The sequence below is a fragment of the Mixophyes fleayi genome, chromosome 4 (assembly GCF_038048845.1).
Source record: "Mixophyes fleayi isolate aMixFle1 chromosome 4, aMixFle1.hap1, whole genome shotgun sequence".
Lineage (NCBI taxonomy): Eukaryota > Metazoa > Chordata > Amphibia > Anura > Limnodynastidae > Mixophyes > Mixophyes fleayi.
In genome coordinates, this window is record NC_134405.1 from 243054010 (window position 1) to 243073261 (window position 19252).

The 19252-nt window shown below is 36.6% G+C and overlaps 1 protein-coding gene across 5 annotated transcripts in view; it reads left to right on the forward strand.

Annotated features, from left to right (window-relative positions):
* SYT1 (synaptotagmin 1) overlaps window positions 1–19252 on the forward strand; it is a 530829-nt gene that overhangs the window by 410654 nt on the left and 100923 nt on the right. For all 5 annotated transcript variants that reach the window (XM_075209585.1, XM_075209583.1, XM_075209587.1 and 2 more), the window contains one exon: window positions 3711–3878. In XM_075209585.1, the coding sequence (XP_075065686.1) occupies window positions 3711–3878 (168 nt within the window). The remainder of the gene's footprint in view (window positions 1–3710; window positions 3879–19252) is intronic.

Genomic DNA, 19252 nt, shown 5'->3' on the forward strand with positions numbered 1-19252 from the left:
GTAAATTGATTGTGTGAATTAATGTGCACTTGTCCTTATAAATGTATATTTCACTATTTAAATAGTACAGTTATTACAGCCTCTCTATTTTGCTAGGCATGTGTCCATCTTTTGCTAGTTTTCCTTCCCCAATGCCCATGATACTTTATGTCAAGGAGCAGGAGGAAACAATCATCTGGCAAATACAACTAATACCAAACAATTAACATGAAATAAGTTCAGCAGCATAAATAGACATATGTTTACACTTTGGATGTCACCATCTATCCCTTAGACATGACCATATAGTCACTTCAGTATCGTAGACTCCTCCCACCACAGGTTGGTGAATTTCTCTTGTATGTGACTGAAAAAAATAGTGAGGTGATCTGCACAGTTTCACATACACGTAATTCAGTCTCTGCTCCCTAACTAACTGTCCCTGCACTAATCCATTGTTAATATTATCACAGCCCAGCAAAAGGGTTTATTTACATTACAGTCTTCAGGCCTTCCCACCTAGTCTCTGACTACTGTTATAATACAGAGTCCCGATAAATCAATAAACAGATAATAAGATGTTACTCTTACATATATAATGATCAGCCTTTTAGTCCAAGATGGCATTTTCCAGTCAGGACTCCAGTTGTTTCTCTCTTTTAAAAAGATATTTTCCTTTTTCTCACTGTCTCTCTCTATATCTCTCTGGGGTATTTTCTTTATTCCAGACTTTTACTTTAAACAACTGACAGGGGTGTACTCCCCTCACCAACAGCTCCTGTTTACCAATATCGCTCCACTGTATACAGGGGTCTAATAGATACTGCTCCCTCCTCTTCTCAGACCTCTGGTACTAGCACAGAGTCTCTGTCCTGCCTCTTTGCTCCCTCTCCTCCCAAGCAATAGTACAGGGGTACACTCACTTCTCAGTCAGCTCTGTTGTTTCTGGCTCCCTTCCATACTCCTTCTCCTCTTTCACCTGCTGCACTCCAACTGCCAGTTTTAAAGTCATTCCTCTCACACTTAGCCCCTCCCCCTTTTGCAAGCGCTTACTGAATCCTCCGGAAGCAGCTCAGTGCAACCCGGGGATTGTAGTTCCTTGTTGACTACAGTTCCATAATGCGCATGTGCAGACGTCCATGTCTCTCAGCGTTACATAAATTTAAAATAAGATCCTTGTCACAGCAGAAGAAGAAGGAAAAGCTTATTGAAGAAATAATCTTTTATTTTAAAACAACAGTGAAACTGCTAAATGGCCATCCTACTAGCACATGGTGTGCATACAGCGCTAATCTATATTCTCAAATTCCAACTCATATTTCCATAGTATTGGGATTCATCCTGTTTCTACTGTAGCTGCATATGGCCACTCATTAGTGCGAAAATAAGGGGAGACAAGTGACAGTCCTGTCTAGTGTCAATGCGGATGAGAAAGGAAGACAACGTCAAGCCATTAACCAGCACCAAAGCAGAGGGTTTGAAATATAAGGCGACACCCTTAATGAAACTCCCTGCAAACCCCATGTGAGCAAGCAATCTCTGCATAAACGGCCAGACAATTCTTTTAAATGCCTTTTCAGAGACAAATATATTTTTATAAGGGCTTCAGGCCACAGCAAATCAGCTGGCTTAGGTCTCCTGTCTACATATTTCTCGCAGAACTGACTAAAATGGACTATTTTTTATTTCAAACATGTCATCTACAAGTCCATGTATAATTATGGGCAGTACACTGCAACTATTAAACTATACTACAAATAGTTAAAGCAAAACACAGAAGAGCTTATATATTATACAATTCTGCTGGAATTTGCAGTTATTCAGTGATTCAGATTGTTGAAAGCATAATTGTCATTCGCCTAGCACCATGCATTGCACTGGGCTTCAAAGGGAGGCATGACCAAAGAACTCTGTAGGAGCATGATAGCTCATTTCAAGCAAACGTTTCAGAAGAGGAAGTGAATTATTTTTCCACTCCACTGGATAAAAATCATAGACTCATTTCTCTGTCTTTCATGTAAAGTTATAGGTGTTGTTTGGCTCTCTCTCTTGAATAAGAATATCATCTGAATAAAATACATTATAAAACATCTCTCTCCTATGAAATGCAGGTATGGTTTTATAATGTTTCTGTAGCTGTTTCTTCTCCATACTCTTTAAAGGGATTTGTACTTCTCTATGTTGATTTGCATATCAAAGGACTATTTACCTGGTGGTTCATCGAAAAATATAATGGTATATTATAATATAAATGTGCACACAACAGTATAACTAATTTTTTAGTTATGTTCATTTAAAACATGCTTTTTTAAAAAATTATTATCCACTTCCTTAAACAGAGCTATATGTATGTTGGCTTTAAGGCAGAATTTATTCTAACAATTCATTTAATTTGTAAACAGACAGAAGTTCCTGAAATCTAATATGTTGAAACAAAATAATAAAAAATTCTATCTTGCCAAAAAACACTTTACTCTAGGTACACTGGCAGTGTGACTTCATCTATTAAATAGATCACATGAGCCGACTAATAAAGGTCAGATTGTTAGCTTTAGAATGGTCGTTTAATTGTTTAAATCTGAACAACTGTAGATGTTAAGTAATGCAAGCATGCACCCAAGATGCGCTCTCAAAATATCTGCAAACGTCATAAATATTTCAAATTCCATTATTGAGGGGGGCAGGAGGGCAATTGACCCACAGGCCACTTTTGGGGAAGGGGCATGAGAAAAGGAAAGAGCTTCCTGTGATGTTGCACTAGTGCCTAATGTATCACAATGAAAACTATGTGATTACTGGGTCTCCCTGGGCTAAACAATACATGTAACCACACAGCAGAATTTTATACAAATCTTTAGCTGGGAAAGTAGATATAACAATGATAGACTTAAAGGAAGACAGAATCGTTAGTCGCCACTTCTGCATTCGGGAAAATAATAGCATGTTAGTATTAACGTGTTGCTATCCGCTACTGAAATATAAAAACTGGTAGGTCCAAAGACACATATTTGTACTTTGAATTTGTTAATGTGACCCATGATTTTACATGTAGTTTTGTATGCCTTTTTAACAATTGTGTTTGTAACCACCACAAACATACCTGGGGGTAAATGTATGAACATGCGGGTTCTTCAACACCCGCGTGTTCAGCGTGTTCGGCGATTAAATTTCAAGCGGCGCTGCATTGTAAAGGGAAGTTTCCCTTTACAATGCAGCGCCGCTTGAAATTTAATCGCCGAACACGCTGAACACACGTGTGTTGAAGAACCCGCATTTTCATACATTTACCCGCTGGTGTGAAATAAGGCATTTTTACAAGATAGCAATGTTATGAACTACAGAGTAAAATGGTCTATCTGACCCACACTGAACTTCCACAACAGAAATTCAGTCCATTATTTCTTTTGGGTTATGTGTCCAGATATTAGTCATATAGATGTCTGCATTATTTGCTATGACGTTCATTCCAGTATAAGATTTATATATTTGAAATTTGCATTTATAATTGTTGCATGTTTTAATAAATATATATTTTTTTAAATAATGGACACTAATGCTTTGAAATATTCCTCTAGCATTTCAGAATGAAAAACGGTGACAGGGTTTAGGATTCCTACATTTCATATATAATATTGGCTTGGTATTTAAAATCTCTATGAGAGGAACAAAAATATGACATGTATTGTTACATTTGAGAGTTGAAAGACATCTTTCTTTTGTTCTGTTTTTAGCTGATGGTAGGGATTATCCAAGCCGCTGAGCTACCAGCTTTAGATATGGGAGGTACATCTGATCCTTATGTGAAGCTATTTTTACTGCCTGATAAAAAGAAGAAATTTGAAACGAAAGTCCACAGAAAGACCCTTAACCCTGTATTCAACGAGCAGTTCACTTTTAAGGTATTCATTGATTGTCTTTGTACGTGACTACTTGATAACTGTAAAATGTGCACATCTGTTATTCTTTTATTTAACATATGCTTTCTTTTTCAGCATCCATTTTTGTTTTATGGTGCTTATTGGTTACTATGGTAATTGCATTTTATTTAATTTATTTTAGAATTTAGCACAGAATAGTACCAACCCATATGTTGAATTCTACTGTGTGATAGAAAGTGTAAATAGACAAAAACTCTGAATTGTGTGTACAAAGAACAGTTACTGGAAACATATTAAATTGTTCAGTTCATTGACACAGTGTACACATATAAATGTAGTAGATCAATTTCACCAGATCTCAAGTACCCAATCTCAAATAATCACAGTTGCACATATACTGCATAAATAAATGCAAAAATATTCTATGCAGACTTCCCTAATTTATTATTTTGATTTAACATACAATAATTCAGATATTGTAGTCTTAATTTTGTACTTCACCTAAAACCTTTATGCTGTAGAGCTAAGCTTAAACCAGTGGCTCATTTATATACAATTGAGTGAATTTAGGTCAATAAGCATTATGGTCAGTAACTGTGTAAACCTCCATCTCCCCCACTGCCTGCTCCTACCTTGCACACCTCTTCAATCTGTCACTCTCCACTGGCATTGTTCCCTCTTCCTTTAAACATGCCCTTATCTTCCTCATTCTTAAGATGCCCAATATTGATCCCACCTCACCTGCTAACTACCACCCCATTTCACTTCTCCTCAAGTGGGTTGTCTGCAACCGCCTCACCAGGCACCATTCAGACAATTCCCTCCTTAATCCTCTCCAATTTGGCTTCCGCCCTCTCCATTCCACTGAAACCACCCTAGCCAAAGTTACTAACGACCATCTCTCAGCTAAATCCAGGGGTCATTTCTCCCTGCTCATCGACACCATGGCTCTGTCCTCACATGGTACACTTCATACCTTGCCAACCGCTCCTTTGCAGTTTCCACTTTTAAATCATCCGCCCCACCCTCTGCCCTCCTTGTAGGAGCCTCCCAAGGCTCTGTTCTTGGCCCTTTACTCTTTTCACTGTACTTTACCTCCCTGGGTGATCTCATCTCTTCTTTCAGTCTCTAGTATCACCTTTACGCTGATGACATTCAACTGTACATCTCTTCTCCTGACCACCCCTCCCACTCCTCTCTCGTGTATCTACCTGCTTTCCCAACATCTCCTTTTGGATGTCTGCACGCTTTCTTAAAATCAACACCGCCAAAACTGAACTCATTGTTTCCCTCCTTCTAAATCTTCATCCCACCTTAATCTTGCTATCACTGTTAACAACACATCAATCTCTTCTGTTCCCCAACTCTGTTGCCTGGCTGTCTTCCTCGACTCCTCCCTCTTTTTGCAACCCACATTCAATCTCTTGCCCAATCCTGTCACTTCCAGCTACATAACATCGCCCACATCCGTCCATTCCTTTCATAGGATGCCACCAAAGCTATTATCCACAAACTTATCATTTCCCGACTTGTTGATTGTAACTTCCTCCTTTGGAGTCTTAGTAGTACTTGTTTGTTCTTCTGTGTTGTTTACCCTATAAAATGTATTATTTGTAACATATGCGGTGCTACGGAAACCTTGTGGGGCCTTATAAATAAAATATTAATAATAATAAAAATATAATAGGAATCAATGGCTGTATTAACTGTGCTTGCGCAGGTTAAGGATTTCTGTGCCAGCAGCATATTGACCAAACTCATTGGGAAAAATACCGGCTTTACCGCTTTTTATTAATAAATAAATGTATTAGATTTAAGGGGGAGATTAGCCAGGTGGTTCTGGCGTAAAATCTCAGTTATGGGCACATTACCGTCAATTATAGTAATTATAGTATTGGCTTTTTTTGCTTGCACCTCAAAAGATTCAATTATTACACTGTGTATTAAAAAGATACATATCCATAATTTAAGTTATGAATATGAATTTAAAATCCAAAGAGGGTCCCTGACCATTGTCAACCATACGGCCAGGACATGTGGCACTACTATACAGGGCAGCAGAAAAAAAAAATTATGTTAAAAAATATTTTTTAGAACTTTAAATTTTCAACAGACACAAGTAACATTTACAACTGATATAATAAAACAATAATAAAAGCAAAATACAGAACTATATCAATTTTTTTCCAAAATATAAATAGGTCAAGGGAGAAATGAGAAAGGTGAATGATGGATAATTAATGATTGCAAATGCAGAGAGGAGCAATGACAGAGAGCCAAATCTATTGATCCATGAAAACAGGTTTTTAAGTTGAATAAAAAAAGGAAACGTTAAGTTGAAAAGAAGGGGTTAAATGGGACTACTCAAGGAGAGGTACTAGTTGGAAGATTGGTATTCTTATCTTCTCTAAAAAGCCAAATATTTTATGTTAATTTTAGTTATTTTTTCTCTCCAAGTTACTAATTCACAAATTCATGCTGTACCGGGATCTTAAACACAATGTTAGTTTTTAATGCCAGGCATAAATTTGTTTCCTAGTAAACATGTTGAACAAGACATCCATAAATGTTTAGATTCCCCAATCTAGTTATATGCACATAACATAAACAGCAACCAATGAAGACAATGTACCTAACTAGACAGTATACAGTAAAGCATCATATTATAAACTCAAGTATTGATGACAACTGTCCGTTGCTATTATATGTTTTACATGGTGGTTTACAGCTGGGTAATAATCAAGTAAACATTATAAGCAATGATATTAGTTCAGCATGTTTGGCAGGTAGTTTCTAAATAATAATAGATAGTGCATATATTATAAAGTTAAGTTAATAAAATGGTAATTTCCTAACCAAGCAATGCCCCAGAGCTCACCATCTGATTGGATGAGCTGTTTTCAGCATCTTAGAATATACAGTGAAATCACATCCCATCTGCCAGCGCAAGTTGTGCAAGTGCCTTTTAATCTCAGTCTGTCCTCTTATGTTTCTGCACAAATGACTGCCAATTATCATTCTATCCAATTTGTAAGTGGATGCATGAAATGCACTGAAATATGCCACGGACAATGTAAAGCATACAGTAAATGGATAAATCTGCCTTTTTATGTTTTTTAAAGATGAAAATAGACCAAAATGGTCTATTTTCTCTTCATGAAGTAATCATTTGTGGTGCATTTATGGTTTACATTTTTGGACTTGCATGCTGTTAACAATGAACATCTCGTTTAATGTTTTATGAATCCTAGATAAATTGATCCTGAAAAAGGCAAAATAAAATTCACAGACGCATCGACCAAATTAAGCTCACAAGGGGAAAAATCTTTAATATTCCCATGTATTGAAATATAATTATTAGTCTGGATCTATCGCCTCACCTGTACAATTCTGGGTGTAAAAAGCTTGTCAAACAAATCTTTTTAGCGTCCTTGAATATGTCTGTAGACAATAACTAGGACATCAGTAAGGTATCTTTTTTACAATGTAAACAGCCCCAGTTTGTAATGTGTTTCATTATAATCCTTTTATTTACTTTAATTAATAAGATTAATGAACTCTCTCAAATTTCAGTATGTCTTTCTTAAGCTGGGTACACACTACAGAAATTTCGACCAACTTTTTATGCCGAGCAATTTTACATGCGATCGATGGTCCGATCGCTCGGTCCATGGACTGCATACACACCAGCCTGTTTAGGACGATAAACGGAAGAGCGGACGTCCCTTTAGCGACTTTTTACAGCCATGTTGTCGTGGGCAATGATTTTAATTTTGTACACACTGCAGCGACATTTGCGGGGAAATGTACGAGAAACCGGAGACATTAGCATAAAGGGGTGGACCCTGAACTATAGTCAACTCCCAAAACAGCGTTTCAAATTGTACTGGAGAAGTTGAACGTTTCTATTGCTTTTACCAGCAATAAAAGTTTTGCATTCACACTGTGTGGTTTATTTTGAGTATTTCAGACATATTGGGGCATATCCATTATATAATAAAGGTTATTATGGCTTTCATAACTTTCATAGTTTTGAAACTTTATAGAGGTTAAATGACAAATGAATGCCAACATACATGCAAAGGGTAATAACCCACATGCTTTCTACACGTGTAACAGTCTACAGCCAGACAGGTGCAATACACATCGATACAAAACACAATGATGTGCGGATTCCGCACCACGTGGGACTGTGATTGACATGAAAAATTTACATACACACGCCCCCCAGGTCGAGGAAGTATCGGAGGATTGTCTTGGATCCGTCGGAAGTTCATACACACTACACAGCGGAAACGAGTTTGGAACGAAAATATTAAACGGCCAACCAAATGAGGTGAGAATCGTCCATTTGGACAGACTTTCGACCATCGTGTAACTGTACACACTAACCCGACTTTTGAACGAGCGGTCGTATGTCAGCAGTTTGAGCCGATTATTGGACGAAAACAGTGTAGTGTGTACCCAGCTTTATAAACAGGTGCCACATATTCTTGCTGTCTAACAATCAATTTATACAGTGGGAAAATTACATTTGTTTCTCATGCATCTGTGCCCTGCTCTATGCATTCCAAGATTTACCAGCTCGTGCAGCGGTGGCCTAACAGTTGGGGGTAAATTTATCAAGCTGCGGGTTTGAAAAATTGGAGATGTTGCCTATAGCAACCAATCAGATTCTAGTTATCATTTATTTAGTACATTCTACAAAATGACAATCTGATTGGTTGCTATAGGTAACATCTCCACTTTTTAAACCGGCAGCTTGATAAATTTACCCCTTTGTGTTGCTACTCAGAGTATTGTCTGCTACTATACCTAACTCCTTTCCCATTTCAGATTTCCCCAATTGTATCCCATTTAGTGTATACGTAATACAATTATTACTCAGTACTAAATCCATTACCTTCTACACTGAGCCTTATTTGCCACTTCTCTGCCTTGTCTTGTGGTGCAAGTCCTTTTGTAGTGATAGAATATATCCTGCTCTGTGTTAATAACCACAGAAGCTTAGTGCTGTCTGCATATATGAATACCTTACTCTCTAGATCTTCTACAAGACCATTAATAAAAACAATAATAAACACATTTTGGGGGTTTAACTCTTTACTAGTGCCTTTTTCAGTTTCTGTCTTTGTTGATTTCATTCACATATTTTGTTATTTATTTTAATTTAAGTAATGACCTTTCTACCCTCTATTTTTATCATCTTAAAGGTAGATTTAAGAAACTTCTAAAAAGGAAAGGTACAGGTGTTGCCCATAGAAACCAATCAGATTCTAGCGATTATTTATCTAGCACATTCTAGAAATTGATAGCTAGTATGTGATTGGTTACTATGGGTAACACCTCCACTTTTCCTATTGAGAAGGAAATTGACATTGACTCTATATCTAAATCATGTTACATACATCAAAAAAACATTTCGAGAATACGCGCATATCTTACACAAGACCCTGCAAAAACTCTAATTCATGTACTTATCATCTCCCACATTGACTATTGCAATTCCCTCCCTACTGGTCTTCCCCAAAACAGACTCGAGCCCCTAAGATCTATTTTGCACGCAGTGGCTAAACTATTTTCATTGAAAATATTTTTCTCTCTGCTGAGTCACTCTGTCAGTCTCTACATTGGTTAGCTGTTTTTTACCAAATCCAATATAAAATACTTCAACTAACCTACAAGGCTATCAACAAAACTTCACCAACATACATCTCCTCACTTGTCTCAAAATATCTCTCAACTCGACAAATCCATTCTGCACAAGATCTGCATCTCTCCTCTATTCTCATTAAGGACTCTTGTCGAGATGCACCTTCTCTATGGAATTCCGTTCCTTGCATAATAAAACTTTTTTTGTTCTACAAACCTTCAAGCTTTCTCTGAAAATCCACCACTTCAGGCAAGCTTATAATATTCCACAACCACCCTCTTAACCTCACTAGGTTACCCTATTACCACCCTTTACACAATTCACTCAAGACAGCAAACCTCTGACCCCCTGATTAACATTGCTGTGTGACTGAATCATATAGCATACAAATCACTTTTTACCTTTGTAATCTTGATGGACTGAAAAGCAGTATGTAGATTTAACCTCATGTTTCTGACTCCCATTGACCCATAGATTGTAAGCTTGCGAGCAGGGCCCTTTTTCCTCTCTGTCTGTCTGTATTACTCAGCATTGTCTATTACTATGTTTGTCCCCAATTGTAAAGCACTACAGAATTTTTTGACGCTATATAAATAAATGATGATGATGATAGATCTAGAATCTAAGCTTCCAAAAGGGCTGCTTACATACACACTGAACTATCTCCAAACAGTTGTTCCAGAAGTGTATATATAGAATAGGATGTACAATATGGAAGACATACACTTAAATGCTATATGGAGATTAAAAGAAAGATTTTTCTGCACAGCTACAAGGTAAAATGCATAGAAAGTGATTCAATACACACTTAAGATAAATCTGGCTGAGTAAGAATTACACACAAAATTCACATAAAATTTATACAGATCAGATCACAAGTCTAAAGGCTTGCCCTTTGCCAACTCCAATCAACAGTATACGATAACTATGTACCTTGCTTTTTCTTGTTTCTTGCTTTGAACTGTTAAATTGCTTTAGGCTGTATTTATATCTGATAGCACTTAGAAATGATAATACACCTCAGATGCTTGAAAACCTCACAGATAGTTTGCAAATAAGTAATGAGCTTTTTGAAGCACAAATTGTTATTCCCCAACTTGTCTGTGCCACAAAAATGTCACATCTTACCCAGTAATTCTTCATTATGTTTTGTCATCTTCTAAGTATCTTTTTAAGATACATTCCATTTGTTTTCCTGAAGGCCATTTTTATTTCAACAGCATGCTTAGTCTTATGGTGACAGCTCTAGTCCACAAACTGAGACAATAAAAGATCCAGGCTAAATAATCACTCAGTAAGATAGATATCACTACAGGCTTTAGTCTTTACTGTGTGCTAAAGTCTTTTGACCCTTCAGGTGTTTCCAATCACAATAATTCTTTTATCTTATTTTTCGTTGTAGAAGCTATTACATTTTTAAAAAACTTGGAAATGGAAACAACATGCTATTTTCCCTCTAACCCTATATGATACATAATCTAGCATCAGATTAATGTTGTATATCCAGTACAGTTTTTTTTTATTATTCATAGATTTGTTTTGGATTAAGTATGGTGTACGGCTCCCATGTGTTTTTTTCCCTGAGCACAATAACATTGAACTTCTCCAGTTCATGGCTTCCAAAAGGAATCATGCGATGCTAAGTTGACTGATTGAAAGGTTGCATGGGTGGCCCAGTTTCAAACATATGGGATACTTGTGCTTTAAGTATGACAGACTAGTCCAGTTACTTTAAGTCTAATTGGTTTAAAGCATGAAACTTAGTAGTCCTTCTTCCTCTATTACTCTTTTATTAATGTGAAATTAATGTAAAATTACTTTCTGTGTAATACAATAGCACAAAATGGCAAGAAATCCATGAACCTGCCGATTCCCCAAGTTTTGATACATTCCCTTGCAGCAACCAGTATGATCAATACACATATTCATTCTAAAGTTCCTAACGTACTATAGCAGCCCCATGTGCCCTCTCCTGGCATTTTAGTATTAAAGTAACTAGCAGCCTCCATATAATGGGCCTTGAGGCACATGTTGGAATTCATAATTCCTTTCACCTTTCCTATCAAAGTATACTAATCTGTCTAATACTCATGTCGGCAGTGAATTTAGTAAAAAGGCATTTTAGTGACACTTGTGAGAATCTAATATGTGACCAAAAATACTTTTCTCTTCTTTCTTCTGACACCGGGTCCGTCTTCAGCTTCAATGGAATTTCTAGAACTGATCCTCTAAGGAGAACATTTTGTAGCTTTCGAAATGTAACTCTGGCATTGATTAGCAAAATATATGTATCAGATTAGTCTGCATTTCAAAAGCATCAAACTTGAAAAGTAAACCCTACGAAGCAGATAGTTTAGACCACTAATTTAAAGAGATAGATGTTTATGATTCTGTGAAAGCTATAGAAGTTCTGATGAAATTTACAACTAGTAGCTGCCAATGTCTGCATGTGTCACAACCAGCTTTTCTGTCACCTGCCTGAAACCTGAAACAAACAACTATGCTTTGCAATAATTAGTATGATCATATACTATTTTATAATGTCAGCAAGGCCTATTGAAATGGCATTGGTTCAGTATAGGATCCATTTGTCATATTCCATATCACTGTTGGTCCCTGTAATGGACAAAGATAAGAAGTTTTCTTATTTTGGATTTTTCCATAACCATATATAAACATGTATTTTTTGGCATTGTACGTTTATATGAAAATATGATTTCTCACTGATTATAATGTCCTATGTAATTTACAATATGGGGTACATTGCCTTATATATCAGGCTTTGTGATGGTTCCCCTATCAACTTGCACAGGCCTCCTGCTGCTCCCCTTCCTCTTGCATGCTCCAGTCTGCAGCAGACATCAGCGGACTCTCCTCATTCCTGCTCATCCTTATGTTCAAAACCCTCAGTGATGCCTCTACTCCCTACATCTCTCACCTAGTCACCTAGATATACTCTCACCCATCCCCTCCACTCTGCCATGAACCTGCACCTCTTCTCTCCCTTGATTTCTACCTCTCACTCCCACATCCAAGACTTCTTTCACACCACTCCTCACTTCTTGACTCCCTAACCCACCTTAGCAGACTATCCCCCATCTTCAAATCTTTCAAACACTCCTTCAAAACCCACCTCTTCACCATAGCCTATCCAACCCCCATCTGAGACTATTCCTTCTGCACCCCCTACTCCTTGTGTCTCATTCCCTCTCCCTCAGACTGAAATATCTCACAGCAGGTCCCTCTCTTCCTTCTGTCTCACTTACTTGTCTCGCTTGTTTGTACCTATCCTTTTTCATATTTCTTTATGCTTTGTTTTGCATAATTCTTCTGTATTCTTTGCTTTATACTCATGTTTTGCCTTATTTTGTATCCTCTTTGTGTAATCTTTGTTTCGTACTCTTGTTGTGCGTCCTATGTTTTAGAATGCTGTACGCATGTTTGGGGGCCTTAACAACCCTGAGTATCAGCTAAATAGTGCACACTGTTAAAATATTTCCAAAAGAATAAATAAAGTATAATGCCACCATTAATAAATACATGTGTAACATTGCTCCCATTATTGAAGAAACAAAACAAAGTGCCCCCTGTAAAATAAACATTTAAATAATGACCCCTATTTGGCATTGTAAAGTAAAAAACCTGTGGTTTCCCCAAACCACACTTTAGTGAGTGTCCCCCTAAGAGATAGAGGAAGCAGCAGGTGCTCTTAAAAAATTGGTGCCGACAACTTGTTTCATGACACAGTAGCTGCTTCATAGAAATATCACTGCAGTGCTTAGAAAATATTTTCTCATTTTATCTACTTGACATTTTCTGACCTGTTGTGATGAGTCCAGGTGCTAGATATGATTTGCTGCCATATCTCTACATATTTCTTAGGCACCATGTAGAGTTTGTAGCAAATATTCCACAGTTAAAACTAGAGATTTTAAAACAAACCACTGAAAGTTTAGTCATTTGTTTGGTCATTGTACCCCAAAATTTGGAAGTCAGATAAACATATGTTAAAACACATTTCAGTTAGTGCAAATTCCTTTTCTGAATTACAGAATTTTAGTATGCGAACTGGTATTGATGGGTTGGATTTAAATTGTAATTACAGATTTTTTAAAAAATTTGCAAAAAAATATAACTCTGTAGTTGTCATTTGTTTTTACTTCTCTGTTGTCTTTAATAAATGAATGCTCCCCCCATACAAGTCTCTGTTATGCCTAGTAATGACTGAGCACCATTCTGTTGCTCTCAGTAAGAAGGATAGAAAAACAATATCCAAGCTAAATTACATAAACATAAAAAATGGGTTTATCCATGCAATTAAAAAATATATTTTCAACATAATTGAACATTTTATTTCAGCGGTCGCATTGAAGACTATGTTTTCCTTAACATCAATAAGGCTTGAGTTCTTGAATGCAAGGTTCTTTTATTCTGGTTTTGCTTTGTAAGGAAAATAACATATCTCTCTGGATTGCAGTTTCCAAAAGGCTTACACCATTTCAAATAAACATGTTACTGTTGAATCACCAAAGACGTTGGTACCGAATATAATTATATGTTGCTTCAAGTCATTTTCATCCCAATTTTTAACAAAGCTATAGAACACAAGTAGTGTTGAAAAGAAATTGTTACATTTTAATCTGAGGTTATAAATAGATATGTAGATCATGCAAACAGCTTTGAAAAAGCTCTCAGGTCCTATAAAAATAATGGTTCATGGTTCTAAGTTAGAGTATAGAATCTGAGCTATGGGAGGACAGAAAATATATCAAGAATCAAATTCAGTATATGTGTCTGTACTGGCCTTGACTAATAAATAGGATTAACCAATACAATCTGGTACAGCAAATGAAGATACAAATCTCTTCATTTCATGAACTATTCACTAAATACTGAGGGTGTGTAGACTATTCTATAGCAAATCTCTAACATATTTTGTCAACAATAATGACATCTAAATGGGTTTTTGCAAATTTTAATGTTATTATCAAGATATCACCCGTTAGGTCTGGAAAATTATTTTTCTATTGTCACACCAAATAATGTCCCAGATCTATTGTTTTCACACCAACAAAGCAATTGATCATTCTGTGCTTGCTACACTACTCTTTGTGACTTTAGTTAAGACCCGTGTACGTAAGTGTCACCTCTCCTCCTTTCCATTTTGACATTTGCAGAGCACAGTGGCAGATTCCTACATACAGTTGATCTCTATTTGGAGACGTTGGTATAGCACACATAGCAGACCTATTAGAGTAATTTAAAGAATAGGGACAGGGGAAAATAGGGCATGCTATACTTTGCCCCATTAGCTTTGATAACCCTGCCTTGTGCACTTTATTGGAGCCTATCCATAAGGATCAATCATCTCACTAGGGAATCAGTCTCTTCTTCATTTTCTGTGAACAAAAGGGGAACAGTTTAAAGATTAATGTGTACATAGCCTCACCACAAACTAATTGGGAAAAAATTGAGAATTTAGCAGGGCTTTTTCTATTTTCATCGCTGCCCTTTCCACGGCCTTCCTTCAACAGGCAAAGCAATGGTTTCCCTGCCCCCTCTGCTATCACTAAAACCTTATTTTCTCTCCTCTGACCAGTTGTTGTCCCTGCTCTATCTTTCATGTCAGTAATTACACACAGCTCTGACTTGTGATATTAGCCCATGGAAGTTGATACTCTGCAAACAATATAAGCATTATCCAGTATGCCAAAAGCTGCAAATCTACATATCTACTTTGTTTTTTGCAATATATTTGTTATTAAGCTGAGTTACTAATAAGTTGTTGAGATAATTAGTAGCCCACAGCGCAATAAGCTATCCTTTATTTATCTCTCTTGGTATAATGAAAAACCCTGAGGTAGAATAGTGAGTCATGAGGCAGCTGAGTTTTAACACAAATGCAAAGTTGTCTGCCTTACGGATACCGCTCATCAGATGCAGCCATGTTGACATTCCCTGGCTACATAATTGCACACCAGAGTAAGTCCAAACTCTAATAAAATTACAGTGCAGTGAACTTTTCAGTTTCCTCTTTCTGCCTGTAGCATTTAAAGGCAAAAAAGCACACTCAATGACAACCTGTAATAACCCCTACACCATAGATCGTATACAGCTTTGCCTTATCTATACACTCTAATAATTTAGGAAGGTTAAGTGTCAACCAAGGAAAGTTTGTCTGATTTTACTCAGTGGCATTTATATGTGTTCATGTACAAAGGATCAGATGTCCACTTTATGATTTTAGTTATAGTACAGCTCTGAATAAAGCAAAAATGGAAAACCTGCACATTTTTATTACAAAGTATAAATCCAGCTTTAATTAAAATCCAATCTTTAAAGCCATACCAATAAAAAGGGTAGGTGTACACTAAAAATGATCACCTATCTGTAACTTTTCTATAGTTACAGCAGCTGCTAAATCCTCCTTACAGCTGCCTCCAGTTGGCAGTCGTTAGTAATAACCACAGACAGTTCTGGCAGTCTGAATGCTGATTCTGCCCCTGTTATACGATGTTTCACATTCTGACTGCTATTGCTGTTAATTGACTGAGATTGTCAATCAGCAATATGATGCTGTCAGACTGCCCAGTGCTGTCTGCCTTTGTTACTGCTAGCCATTAACACTATGAGAAGAGGAGGCAGCCAGTCTGAGGACTCATCACCAGCTGTTATATAGGAAATGTTACAAACCTACCACTATATTTCAACAGTAAAAAGATGTACCTGTTTGTAATATTTCAGTAGCTGGAATAAACATTTTAAATTAAAACTAAATCACACTCAAGTTCAAAGATAAAAAAAATATATATTCTACTCACATTTTTTATGTTAAATAACCCAATTGATAATAAGATGATTTTCAAATAATTGGTATTACATTAAATGTTGCTGCCATATAGTATGTTAAAGTATTATAAATAAATATTGTATACGTATATGTTCAGGAAAACACACAGTACAAGCAGAGTTGGAACTAGTGACCTGTGGGCCCCAGTGCAGGAAGGCAGGGGGGAGGGAATCGGGGCCCCCAACCCTCTGCATCTGCTAGGCAGCGGGCCCTATTTTCTCCATGGGCCCCGGTGCACTGCACCTGCCGTACCAATGGCAGTTCCGCCACTGAGTACAAGATCTTTTTGCACTGTATTTATAATCTGAACCACTTTTTTTTGGTAGGACATCCCACATCCATGTTGCTACCCACACAAATGTTTTTTTTCCAATCTTCAGAGATGTCAGTGTTCTTCATGCATCTCTGTTTGTAGAGATTTATTTTTTTTTTAAATAAAAAAAATAGATATTAGTCTATGTAGTACTTTGAATATATTTTGAATTATTTTCTATTTGGTGGAGTTTTGTTTATTTCAGTCTATATTGGATGCCAGTTGCTTAGTGTTCCTAGGGTAATCTCAATTTTCAACACTAGAAACACTTATATTTCTAGAATGTAGACTATTCCTAGATGTAGATTAAAATATTGAATTCCAATTAATTTACTTAACTGTTCTAGAGATGTACAAAATGAAGTATCAGGTGACTTATATAGACTGAACAATTTCATGACAGATGTGAGTCCTAGATAGATACAATAATGCTGATTTATTTCATGCAAAAGTGTCACATCATTTTAGAATATTTATCAGACTAACATACATATTCTATTTTAAAATCTCAAATTACAGACAGCTTTGACTTGTGTTATTAAGAAAGACAACCTATTTAAATGGTCACTATGATCAATCAGACATATTCTAAATGAACAGTGTTTTCTCGTCAATTATTTAACACATATTTATCCAATTCAAGACTTTTTCACAACAAATACTTTAGGATTTAGAAATATATGTGTTTATCGTTTAAAATACAACAATGTTGACACTGACATTTAGCTTCCTACCTCGGAAAGGAATGACCTGCAATACTCCGCCTGTTTAAAATGTCAGCAAGAAACCAAAATAGCAGCAATCTTATTTATGATGTTATGATAACAACCAATCTGTAATTTATTAACAGACTCTGTGCATTTGGTTTACTTACCATGCTAGGCATCTAGCAAATAGGTGCAGTATCAGTTTTGGAAATTATTGAGCCATGGTGCAGAACCAATCAAATTATACCACAAAAACAACTATATGTATATAAAGTAGGGGCTGCAAAGGGCTGGAAAAAGTCTACAGTCTATTTTCCTAGGCAATGTAAAGCCATTTAGAATGTCACAGTCCTACTTTTTTCAAAACATCTCCTTTTCTGTTTGCATTAATAATTTGGGGTTGGGTTTAAGTGTCCTTAAACTTAAACTAAACCTACAGTGTCTTTAAGCCTAAAATTTGCAGGTAGCAATTATCCATTTAAGAGTTATCTTTTTTATTTATTAAATCGAAAAATTAGCCTTACTCTTCTCTGGTCAATGTCACAAAATATAAAGACTTAATTAGCATAAAAGTGCAATTAAATCATACACGACACAAATGAATCCAAGTCATACCGACATTAAGGATGCATTTGTTCCCACTAGTGCAACTATTTTATTAATAAAAACGATTGCCACTTCTCATCTGGATGGAAATATTAGATTGCATTTTTGGTACTAGGGTGTAGCGATGTCCCTCCTGAAAGGATATGTGTCATTATTATGTATAGATCCTATAGTCTAGTATATTGTATAAATGTTCATTCAATAGTCATTCATTCAAACATATCTGCAGATTTTTACTCTGGAAGTATGGCTGACAGCCAAAAAAAACAAGAAAGAAACATAAATACAAATAATACAAGATTATTATTTGATACGCAGCTCAGAGATGAGTCATCCCAGATGAGTCATTCCATTAGCTGCAATAATATCATAGCATATGGCACAATCAACATTAACAGCATTTTCAAACTTAAATGCACATTTCAAAACATAACCCAATGTAAGATACACATAATTCTTTATTAACTAATGCATAAAGTAGGTTTAATGAAATAAAGAGGATTCACATAACATCAGCCTTTCTATAATAAGCAACATTCTGGCAGACATAACAAAAAACAATGCCTCTCTACCTCACAATATCCTGATCTGGTCAGTACCTGGGTGACAGATTGTAACAGTGGTCTGGTCAGCACGGAATTTAGCAAATTCTCTGTTCCCAGCCAAGGTTAGCATTGGAAGGAACAAAGGCACAGAGTTTAACAAACCAATAGATTTTACCAAGGAACCCTGCAAGGAGGCTTGGGCCTCTGCCCAGTCCCCTGATGTGACAAACTGGTGTCAAGCAGAGGAAAAAGTGGTCGACTAGCCTGAACAGTCAATCTGTGCAGTACCAAAGCTTGAGGATAGAAAGGGACGTCAGTTAAACCTGGTCAGCAACACAATTGGAATCAGTAGAAATTCCAAAACAACAAGCAGGAGAAGAGTCAAAGAACGGCCCATCTAAGTAATACTGGACAGCCTCAGGCAAATGTAAAGGAATGATAGAGTACAGGATTGGAGTCTAAAACTGTGGGACAGAATTGTGCACAGAGCAGGTTTAAATAGCCTGTGCAATTTTGAATTAAGCCTGGCTTGTGATGTGACAGGTCACATGACCACAATAAAAAAATGCTTCTGCTTAATGGAGGAGAAGGGGACACAGGAGCCCGCACCGAGAGTAGGTAAGAGAACAGAGGGAGCATGCCAAACACTGCAGCGAGTTACAAACAGTGAGAACAGGAAATAGGTGACCATTCTTATCCAAGTGGATTATCATAAACAGAG